The sequence below is a fragment of the Quercus suber genome, unplaced genomic scaffold, assembly GCF_002906115.3.
Source record: "Quercus suber isolate HL8 unplaced genomic scaffold, Cork oak 2.0 scaffold_137, whole genome shotgun sequence".
Lineage (NCBI taxonomy): Eukaryota > Viridiplantae > Streptophyta > Magnoliopsida > Fagales > Fagaceae > Quercus > Quercus suber.
Window position 1 is genome coordinate 717,114 of NW_027069599.1, and position 11,832 is coordinate 728,945.

At 41.9% G+C, this 11,832-nt stretch overlaps 1 protein-coding gene and 1 long non-coding RNA gene across 2 annotated transcripts; both read right to left on the reverse strand.

Moving 5' to 3' along the window:
• Positions 1 to 6,395: 6,395 nt before the first annotated feature.
• Positions 6,396 to 8,008, reverse strand: LOC136068833 (uncharacterized). Its single transcript, XR_010630152.1, has 2 exons — positions 7,255 to 8,008; positions 6,396 to 7,180 (listed from the first exon to the last, which is right to left on the reverse strand). It is a non-coding gene; the product is annotated as an uncharacterized LOC136068833 (long non-coding RNA).
• Positions 8,009 to 10,200: 2,192 nt separating this feature from the next.
• Positions 10,201 to 10,774, reverse strand: LOC111990500 (uncharacterized). The gene has a single exon (XM_024022274.2). The coding sequence runs from the start codon at positions 10,532 to 10,534 to the stop codon at positions 10,265 to 10,267; it is 270 nt and encodes an 89-aa protein (XP_023878042.1). The 5' UTR covers positions 10,535 to 10,774; the 3' UTR covers positions 10,201 to 10,264.
• Between the last annotated feature and the right edge of the window lie 1,058 nt (positions 10,775 to 11,832).

Below are 11,832 nucleotides of genomic sequence, written 5' to 3' on the forward strand. Positions count from 1 at the left end.
TAAATCTGGTTCCATCCATAGGATTCACCCCCCCCCCCCTTGAATTTTTTTTTTTTTCCTTACGTAATAAAAAATTTTATATTCTAGCCTTTGGCCCCCCAAAAGTTTATGTGCTTCTTTCTTTCAAAACGGAAAATATGTTGAATTTTCTAAATTCTACAAATATTCAATAGGTTCTAGCTTCAAGAAATCAAATACAATACCCTTGACCTTGTATTAATATCTAGCTCCATCCATATTGGTGACGGACAAGGTGGCAATTTTCATAAAATGCTTATCTACTTCTTGTCATCGTAGAACTCATCCAAAACTCTACAGAAACCCCCCTTTACATTGTCTGATTGCAATTTATTTTCATCGGTAAAAATCAAAGAAAGATTTTAGTCACGTTTCTTGTAACAGAACAGATACTATAAAATGGCTAAATAAAATTGATGGGGATGTTTTACTAAGGCCCAAGACATGTCATACAAGGGAAACTGACGGCGGCTACAGGTCCATTGTTCCTTCAGGAGTAAATGGAAGGACAGGAGCTACGGGGCCACGCTAAACGCCGACGGGTAAAATGTCCGACGGGCGAACGAAAGGTCGATGGGAAAATTAAAAGCCGATGAGTCCAACATGGTCTTACTTGACCCTCATGAAAATCCATACAAGGAAACATCTTGCTAATCACGCAAGGTGAACCTGCTACAAATTCATATCTTCCTCATATGGAAAGACACCCTATAATCTCGGAAACCTTAGTACCAGAACTTCTCCATAAGGAAAAATCCCCAATCTCAAGGGATCTCGATTCACTACTTACTACTATATAAGCATCAAACCTCCTCTTTTTGTAGGTACGCAGAAACTCTCTAGCTCTCTCACTATAGAGTTCATAGAAACCTCTTATTCGCTAACTTAACCTTTGGAGGGTTTTTGGCCGATACCACATCGGTGCCTTCTATTTGGTCCCATTGTTCTTATTCACAAGTACCCATTGGAGCAACTTAGAGCCTACAACTCATTGACGATTTTAGCACATTATCAGTTAGCACTGTCTGTAGGAACGAGTGATAAGTCATATCGCCATTTCAAAGACAAAGAGTTGTATGGTCCTAACATGATCAATGGCCACTACCAACCAAGAGACAGAGAACCCGTCCAGCGCATTAGAAAGGCAAGTGCAAACCTTTGCCGCAACGGTTGAACGACTCACTTAACAGAACCACAAATTGGAATGACAGCTGGAGCAGTAGAATGACCAGGAGCCAAATGATCAAAATGAAAGACAAGACAGGGAAGAACGTGATAACAATTATCCCCCAATGAATGTTCACCAAGAAAGTGATGACTAAGAAGAAAGCAATGTCGTTAGCAGGCAAGATCAGTAGGATACCAACCGCCCCTCTGAGCTAGAAGTCGGCACATTCCACATGGCACAAGAAATGTAGACGATGAAAGAAAAGATGGATATGACGATGAATGCCCTAAGAGGACGAGTATCCACCAACTTAGATGAACTAGTCCTTCCCCCTTCCGACCAAGTTCCGAATACCACATGTAGAGGCATATGATAGTTTGTGGGACCTATTGGACCATTTGGAGTCATTCAAAACCCTTATGCACTTGCAAAGAGTTTCGGACGAAATCATGTGCAAGACCTTCCTTACCACACTAAAGGGGCCAACAAAGGTGTGGTTCAGCAAACTCACCCCAAACACTGTCTCAACCTTCAAAGAGTTGAATGGACACTTTGTCACTCACTTCATCAAGGGACAAAGACACAAAAGATCCTCAGCAGCCATACTAAGCATTACACAGTGGGAAGATGAAAGCCTAAGGTCATACGTAACCTATCTCAATAAAGAGGCACTCTTGATCGGCAAAGCTGACGACAATGTCCTCGTTACTGCCTTCACCTGTGGGTTACAACTAGGGGAGTTTCTCTTCTCCCTTTAAAAAAAATTACTTAAAGACAATGACCAAAATGTTGTACAAGGCCACAAAATACATGAATACCGAAGACACAATGATAACCCGGGGGGATGGGCCAAGGAAGTGACAACGACAAGACGACCATAATTTGGACAGAGGAAGGAAGTTGTCTTGAACGAGTGAACGAAGGGATGAAAGGAGATAAAGGGGAGGACGTCAAATTTCACCCCCTTGAATACCTCGCTAGATCAAGTCCTCACACAAATAAGGGAAAACGCGACACTAACATGGCCAAACAAAATAAAAGGCGATCCAAGCAAAAGGCCTCGAAACAAGTATTGCCACTTCCACCGGGACGATGGACATGACACCTCTGAGTATTACGACCTCAAACAGCAAATCAGGCCCTCATCAAATAGGGGAAGTTGCAATGATTTGCTAAGGGCAATGAAAACTCGCTAAGGGACCCCGAGCCCAACCGACAGGTTGAAGAAAGACCTAAAGCCCCGCTCAACGAGATAAGAGTAATCGTAGAAGGGAACACTATGGCGAGGTCATCTAAGAAATCCTCATGATGACATCTTGGTCATCAGCCTGTCAATTGCAGATTTCAATACCCGGTGGGTTCTAGTAGATAACTGGAGCTCGGCAGATATCTTCTACTACCTAGCGTTCCAACAGATGATGATTGTTAAGGAATGCCTTCTACCGTCAAACACATCACTAGTGGATTTCAGTGGCACCAAGGTCTTCCCTGTAAGGACCATTACCTTGCCGATAACCATTAGGACATACCCTCAGCAGCTCACTAGGGAGGTTAGTTCCTTGTGATTGATTGCTCATCTACCTACAATGCCATCATTAGTCGACCTATGCTTAACGCATAGAGGGAAACTACATCCACGTACCACATGTTGGTAAAATTCCCAACAGAGTATGGAATAGGGAAGGCACAAGGGATCCAAATGGCTGCCCACAAATGTTATGTCTCCATGCTGGAAATGGATGATCACCTATAGGCGTTGAACATCAAGGAGAGGATGGTAACAGTAGAACCCACAGAAGACCTAGAGGAAGTCTCCTTAAATGATAACATCCCAGGCTGAACCATGTGCATCAACACATAAGCCAACCCTTCGATTCGCAAAGAGGTTGTCCTCTTCCTAAAGAACAATCGAGACGTCTTCACTTGGAGTCACAAGAATATGCCAAGGACCAGCCCTAGTACCATGGTACACAAGCTCAACCTATGCCCGTCCGTCCCTCTAGTTTTGCAAAAAAAGAGGGTCTTAGCCCAAGAAAAGGACAAAGCCATAGCTGAAGAAGTACGCAAATTGATGGAAGCAGATTTCATTAAAGAAGTCTACTACCCCGAATGGTTGGTCAACGTGGTCATGGTCAAAAAGCAAATGACAAATGAAGAATGTGCGTGGACTTCACCGATCTAAATAAAACATGCCCGAAAAATAGCTATCCATTTCCACGTATTGACCTCCTCATACTCTCTATGGCTGGCCACCAGTTGCTAAGTTTCATCGATGCCTTTTCCAGGCATGAAGCAGACCAAGAGAAAACCTGATTTGTCTCAAGCTAATGACTCTTCTGCTATAAAGTCATGCCGTTTAGATTATATAATGCAGGGGTGATGTACCAAAAGCTTATGAACAAGATGCTCACACAGAAAATTGGGAGAAATATAGAAGTATACGTAGATGACATGCTCGTAAAAAGCATATGGGAAGTCAGCCATTTAGACGATCTTTGGGAAATATTCAGTAACCTTCGTCGTTACGATATTAAACTCAACCCAGTAAATGTGTGTTCAGTGTGGTGTCAAGGAAGTTCCTAAGCTTTATTATGTCACCGGGCAAGATGGAAACTAATCCCGACAAGGTACGGGCTATAATGGAAATGGCGGCTCCAAAGAACATCAAGGAGGTGCAAAGCTTGAATGGCAGGATTGCAGCCCTTAACCGTTTTTTCTCTAGGGCGACGGATAAGTGTCTACCCTTCTTCAAGGTACTAAGGAAGGCTTTTGAGTGGGCCAACGAATGCTAGGGGGCATTTGAAGAACTGAAGGCTTAACTCATATCCCCACCATTACTTAGTTCGTTCGAGCCTGGCGAAGAGCTCTTCCTCTACTTAGATGTATCTCTAACGGCTGTCAATTCTGCTCTTATACGGGAGGAAGACCAAGTACAGCTACTCGTATATTACACCACTCGAGCACTCCAAGGAGCTAAGGGGAGATATCCCCCAATGGAGAAGCTGGCCTTCGCACTGATCATGGCTACCTGGAAACTCATGTCGTACTTCCAAGCACACGCCATAGTAGTCCAAACAAACAAGCCGCTGCGAAAGACGATGAGCATCTCAGAGGCAACGAGACAAATGGTTCTGTGGACGATTGAGCTTGGCAATTTTGATGTCTAATATTGATCTAGGACCGCAATGCAATCAAAGCACAGGCTTTAGCCAAATTCACGATGGGAAAAGACGAAGAGGAGAAACCGATGGCATAGATGATATAAACAGACAGTTTGTCTAACTAACGAGCCAAAGGAGCGAGGTCCTGCTATAGTCACCAGAGGGAGATACAATAGAATGTGCGGTTCACCTCCAGTTCTCAACAACCAACAATGAGGTCGAATATGAAGCAATTCTTTTGGGCCTCGACTTAGCTCAAGCAGTAGGAGCTAAGTCAGTTGTCATAGACTGCGATTAACAAGTTGTGGTTAGACACATCAATGGCGACCACAAGGCGAAAAGGGAACGAATGAAAGAATACTTAAGCATGGTCAAAGTAAGATGGGTAAGGAATTCTCAGTTAAGTTCATACAAATCCCAAGAGAAGATAATGAACAGGCAGACCATTTGGCCAAAGCAGCATCCGCCAAATATACGGACATCCCCAGTTAGGTACTATCCTTCATTTAATATTCTCTCACCATTGACAAAGTAGAGGTACATGTTTTGCCCCTAGGAATCATTAGACAAAGTAGAGGTACATGTTCTCCTGTCCGTATCTCCTGTCCGTATCTGAGGTGCCTAATCCCCGACAAAATAGACTATGTCATGAGAGAGGTACACGATGGAATACGCGGGAACCATTCAGGGGCACATTCACTGCTTCACAAGCTAATACGAGCTGGATACTACTGGCCCACTATGCAGAAGGACGCCCAGTCCTACGTGAAGATGTGTGACAAGTGACAATGCTTCAACAACATCATATGGCAACCAACTGAGGAACTTACGCTGATGAGCGCTCCCTATCCTTTTGCCCAATGGGGATTGGACATAATTAGGCCCTTCCCTATCACTGTACGACAACTCAAGTTCCGCATCATAGGGATCGACTACTTCACCAAATGGGTCAAAGCAGAACCATTGGCCACTATCACGGAGAAGAATGTCTGCGGCTTTGTCTGGAATAGCATCATTTGCCACTTCGAAATCCCCAAGGTCATCGTCTCAAATAATGGGAAGTAATTTGACAATGACACATTCAAAGATTTCTGCCGACAGTTGGGAATCAAGAATCATTACTCCTCTTTTGCTCACCCCCAGGCCAACTGCTAGGTTAAAGTCGCAAATCGATCCTTGCTCAAGATGATCAAGACTCAGCTTGAGGGGGTAAAAGGCATATGACTAGATGAGTTATCTGGTGTCCTATAGGCATATAGGACAACTGTTTGCACACCTATATGAGAAACACCTTTTCGCCTTGCATATGGACACAAGGCTATCATCTAGGCAGAAGTGGGACTGACCAACCATCGAGTATCCTACCATGATAAAGGAAAAAAAATGAAGAAAGGATGTGCCTACAGTTAGATCTTCTTGATGAAATCAAAGCAATGGCAGAACAAAGGATGGTTCGTTATCAAGACCATATGGCAAAGTACTACAACACCAAGGTCAGGTCTCGTCATTTTTAGGTTGGGGACCTAGTCCTAAGGAAGGTGACAACAGCTACCAAAGATCCCTCACAGGGTAAGCTGGGCCCCAATTAGGAAGGACTATTCAAAATTGCCGACTACCATAGGAAGGGGACTTACTACTTGGAAACCCTCGACAGGCAAAAGCTCCATCACCCATGGAACACCGAGTACTTGAGGAAGTACTACCAGTAGTATTCAGATGCACCTTATTTTATCTCTTTCTTTTCATTTTTCCATTTCTATGTCAAAAGATGTTAAGACTCTAAGGATGTTGAGTTTCTTTTTAGCTCTTTTATTATTAATAAGACTCGGATGCATTATCAAAAACTTTGTTCTACTCTTTACCCTTCAATGGACTATCTAATCCACACAATGTGCTACCTATGGGGTGGACGAGCAACCACGGATACCGACAAGTACCTAGTCTTAGAAATTTTACTAAGTCATACCTATGGGGTGGACGGACAACCAAGAATACCAACGGGTACTTAGTCTTAGAAAATTTACCAAGTTTTACCTGCGTGGTGGATGAATGACCAAGGATACCGATGGGTACCTGGTCTTAGAAACTTTACCAAGCCTTAATGTACCCCAAATGGGTAAATGTTTTTACATGAAAGCCCCAAAAAGAGGGGTCATTAATTACTGTCTTACAAATAATTCTACAAAAAACGTAAATACAAAAGAAAAGAGAAGTCAAGACAGAGGGGCATCAAGAATTACAGGATTCCATACGGGCAGGTCGTCGGCCGTAGTTAGGTTCTCAGTAGACAGGACCATAACTATGTCGGGACTGCCAGGAACAGGTTAGGCAATGACCACGCCGTCAACCTCCTTCACCTCTTGCTCAACGATACGAATAGAGTCAATGGTCTCATCGCTAATGGTGTCGTCTCCTTCAGGCATCGACGGGACGGTGTCATCTATTATGATCTAGGATAGGTCAAGGTTAGGATAAGTAGCTCTCACCTGCTTCAATCAATCCTTGAATCCATTATTGTAGTAGCCACACGCATCAAAGAAGGGTTGAGAAATACAAAACTCCGCCACGGCGTCGACTCTGGCCTTCTCCATCTGTTCATGAAGAGCGACTAACTCTGTTGCCAAATTGGTCTTCAATTTTTCCGCTTCCTCAAGCTGACGGGTCTCCTCCACAAGGGCCTTAGTCTTGGCCATCAACTCCTAGTTAAGGGCACGATCGGCCTCTAAGTATTGAGCTCGCTCTTTGTTTTCTATTTCTAGGTGCTTACGAAACTGTTGGATCACCCCTTCACTGGCCACGCACTTGTCCTAAAGGCCTTCATACGCACCAAGACCTAAAACAAAGCATGACGATTAAAATCAAGAGTAAAAATATAATTGGAGTACAATATAAGTGATGAGGACATACCCTTGATAGGACATAGAGGCCAGAAGCCCCCAAGTCCTTCGACGTGTGCTTGCCACATGGATCCAAGTCCATCTCCTTAATGATTGAGGTAACCATCTTGACGACGTAATCCTTGTAAGTAACAAGCCTCTGGACAGGGTTGGGAGTGACAGGTCTCTTCCCCGTTATTAAACCCTTCTCAGCTCCATGACGAGGGGGAGGAAGAGGCGACAAAGCCCTTTGCTATTGCTCCTCAATCAAAAGACCTATCCCCTTCTTCAACGAGCAGTCATCTTTAGCATTAGGTTTTCTCTTTAGTGTGGTTTTAGAGCCCACATTAGGAGCTGATCTTGACACTTGCTCCTTCTGCTTGCTAGCAGCAACAGCTTTCCTCACCAGTGTTCTCTGCCTTCATACGTCCATTTCTAAGGAACACAAAACAAATAAAGGCAATGGAAGGAGTAAAACAAAGGTAAAAATGCTAGACAGGTAAAAGAACTTACGATGGTGGGAGAATGCTTGCAACCGACGGGCTTCTAGCATCAGCACTAGACCACCACAGAAGGTGTGGATAGTATCAAGTGTGACTAAATCCTTCCACTTCCTTTGCTTGAAGGGAATCCCCAAGACACGCCTAATGAAGCTCTCCTACTTGTCGGTAATCTTAAGACGATCCTGGGCTGAAAACAGCAAACAGTATATAAGTATTAATAGAAGCAGCAGGGTACAAAATAATAAAGATGGACGGCCCACTTGACTCCCTAACAATGCCCTAGGTATTATCGAAACCGTCGGGCAGGCTATCCGCTCCTTGGGCCCACACACCCAATCCGTCCCTTGAACAAAAAAATATATGTCCTTCCAGTTTCTATTTGATTTAGGCATATCCGACACCAATCTAAGCGACGTCTTCCTCACTAAGAAATGGCAAATTCCTTTTGACGAGGTGATCTGTTGAGGCTTGTAACAATAGAAAACTCGCCAAGGCTAAGATGACGCTTGCCACCACTTAACTGACCCCATATCACCTATGCCCTTGGAATATCCTTCAAGCATTTAGGCTATCTGGCTAATGGATAACCTAAGGTAATTGGCCAGCTGATGGTGTAACTCTGTCAATGGCAACCTTAGACCGGCAGCAAACATGTCGTCGTACATGCTGACGTCTATTGTTTTCCCAGAGTAACAACTCACATGCTTCCTCAGTAGATGGATTGGAATGTCATTTGAGATTTGGAAACAGACATGAAGCTTGTTAAAAATGTTTGGGGACGTGGTTGGGTAAAAGTCATTCACTGTCCATATAAGGGGAAGGATGAAGGGCCTAGAACTGTCATCGACCTCTTAATGCTCTACCTCTTCGACGTCGCCCTCATCATCCCCCTAACTTTCTCCTTCTCCATCCTCATCCTCGTCACCCAAGGCCTACTCGTCTTCTTTATACTCCTCTTCCTCCTCAGCAAGGGAATGGCCAGATGGTTCCCTTTCTGGGGACGAGGATAAATATTCCTCAGGCTCACAACTTGACGAGTAGAGTTCGTCGTAGCCCGCAACCTCAAGGACTGATGAATGTTCACTCATTGCTTTCTATCACTTGACATCTATTCACCTACAAGTGATAGAGGTACTCTAAGAACCTATTTGATAGGTATCTATAGAGGTCATGACTAGCTAGAAAAGATGAAAATATAAAGAAAAAACAGGAGGGAAGAAGAGGACTTACAGAATAAGTAGACGGCACTGTAAAAGTAATGGAACTCATGAGATTAACGGAGGCGCAGGCGACAATTTCTTATGAAAGACGGGTTGGGGTGTATACTCTGGTCTCAAAGCTCTCAAAGATGAAGAATAACGTAAAGTAAAAGAAATGACTGAAGAAAGAAGAACTATTTATAGAGAAAAGAGGCGTGGTATACAAAGCAACACCCATGATTGGAAACGAGGCCAACCAGCAAGCACCACGTGTCACCTAACATTTAAGACCTAGAGCTGCTCACTCCATTTAATGACACCCTCTTTGATAAAATTGTAATTAAAGACCATAAATACCCACAGTACTCCACAGTTCATCAACTGGAACCGACGGAGCCATGGAGTAGGGGGCAGCTAATGGGGATGTTTTATTAAGGCCCAAGACACATCATACAAGGGAAACAGACAGTGCCTACAGGTCCGTTGTTCCCTCGAGAGTAAATGAAAGGACTAGAGTAATGGTATAAAAAGCGACGAGGCCACGCTAAACCCCGACGAGTAAAATGTTCGACAAGCAAACAGAAGGTCGACAAGAAAATCAAAAGCTGACAGGTCCAGCATGGCCTTAGTTGACCCTTACGAAAATCCATACAAGGAAACATCTTGCTAATCACGCAAGGTGAACCTGCTATAGATTCATATCTCTCTCGTATGGAAAGACACCTTATAATCTCGGAAACCCTAGTACCAAATATTCTCCATAAGGAAAAATCCCCACTCTCAAGGGATCTCGATTTACCACTTACTACTATATAAGTGTCAGACCTCCTCTTTTCGCAAGTACGCAGAAACTCTCTAGCTCTTTCACTATAGAGTTCATAGAGACTTCTCATTCACTAACTTGACCTTCGGAGGGTTTTTGACCGGTATCACACCGATGCCTTCTGTTTGGTCCCATTGTTCTTATTCACAGGTACCCATTAGAGCGACTTGGAGCCCACAACTCACTGACAATTTTAGCACATCATCAAAAATCATTTGAATCTCTCTCAGATCAGATTTATCCTGTTAAAAATATAACAAATTCAGATCATTCTATAACCCAAACTTACCTATAAAAATGAAGATAGAAAGCAAAGAGCAACATGTCACACATATACAAATATTAGCAATTCTCAATGACTATAAAACTTGAATAGTAAAAAGCTCCAACTGCTATCCTAAATCGACCATTAGTAAAATGAAATTGGCAGGGATAAGTATAACAGACAAAAATTTGGGATGAACCAATTTATATTCATTCAAAACTTGCCCTTATATTTACAAGAAGTGTAGGGGATCAATTAGGACCCCAACAACTCAAATACATGACTTTTCTCAAAGAGTGTTCACACTGCTTTAGCTTCTCGTTGTTCGCTTTGCTAGATATAGCCGAGGAAGACTGAGTTGAGAGTTTCTTGGCTTGATAGTATGATCTGATATTGTTCTTCGCATACTGGTGAAGTGACCTTAGAGGATAGTTCCATCTGCAAACACCTTGGTCTTTCAAAGCCTCAACTGCCCCAATACTTGCTGCCACCATCCAAGAAGCTTTACTTGTTGAACTCATACTTCTTTCTTACTCTAAATTGGAACTGAAATAAATGGAAATTTGGAAATTCGGATAATGAAAAATAGATTTTGAATTTTAAATTTTAAATTTTGATGGTGCTCAATGTAAGGGAAGGAATCTTATATAATGTGTGAAGATAGTGGCAGGTGAGAAGATTTTGGGTGCAAAACTATAGGTAGTTTTGCCAGCAGTTTGTGAAAAATACCCTGGTATTTGGACTCCAAAACCATTTGCTTTGCTCATAGGCTGTGCCTTTGAATTTGGAGTTTTGGACATTAGAAAGAGACAGAAGTACTGATAAAGAAATCAATTAAAGAGACATAAGGGGATGACTAATGGATAAAGAAAAGGCTAGTGGGGTTGCTAGTCCTTTATTTTATTCTTAAGTTATAGATGTATATGAGCTGCTTCATCTAACCCTGCTTTTCCTTTTGTCTTTGTCAAGTAATAAAAGGAGGTCTGGGTAGATGTGGCAAAATAGGCAGTCCAGGTCAGTCAAGCCAATTGGGTTCAGGTCTAGAAGTGGGTCATTTAAAATGGGTTAAGAATAAGTCGAGTCATTTAGGTTGCTCCAGACAATAGTTTGGCTTTAAAAAAAAAACACTCAATAAAAAAATTATACATTTGCAAAAATAGAGAGATAGAAAATACTCAGAAATAGTTGAATTTTTGAGTTGAACATATTATCTTTAATAAATTTTATAGAATAAATTATGAATTATAATATATTACAAAATAATTATATATTCTCATGCATCGCATGAATTTATAACTAATAATAGCATAATAATAATACTTATACAACAATGTAGTGTGATAAAGACATTTGGATTAAAAATTCATACTCCCTCCCCCCCCCCCCTAAATTAGGAATTAATTCCTCAAAACCGGAAAAATCAAAGTGTCCACCTAATCCATATATGTGATCTATCGCTCTCTTCCACAAGGGAAAAAAAAAATCTACTTTCACTAATAGAACTAATAAAACTGTATATATGTGTGTGTGCATAAACATTGCTAAAAAAATGAATAAATTTTGTATTAAAACTATGATTTTGTATGACATTTGGCTGTTTGCTTATTTAGGGACAAAAATTAAAAGTTAAGAATTTTGAGATATGGGTACTGATGTGTTATCTAGCTCCACCCAAATGATTGTTTGGTACTTGTTTTTCTCCCATGAGTAAGATGATTTTATAATTGAGTATTATTATTTATTAGATTTTTATATGCTATAGTAAATTTTCAATTACAAGATTTAAATCATCAATTTAATAAACATATAATAGAATTGC

Coding starts and splice junctions, on each gene's coding strand:
- LOC111990500 (XM_024022274.2), bottom strand. CDS start 10,534: ATGAGTTCAACAAGTAAAGCTTCTTGGATGGTGGCAGCAAGTATTGGG.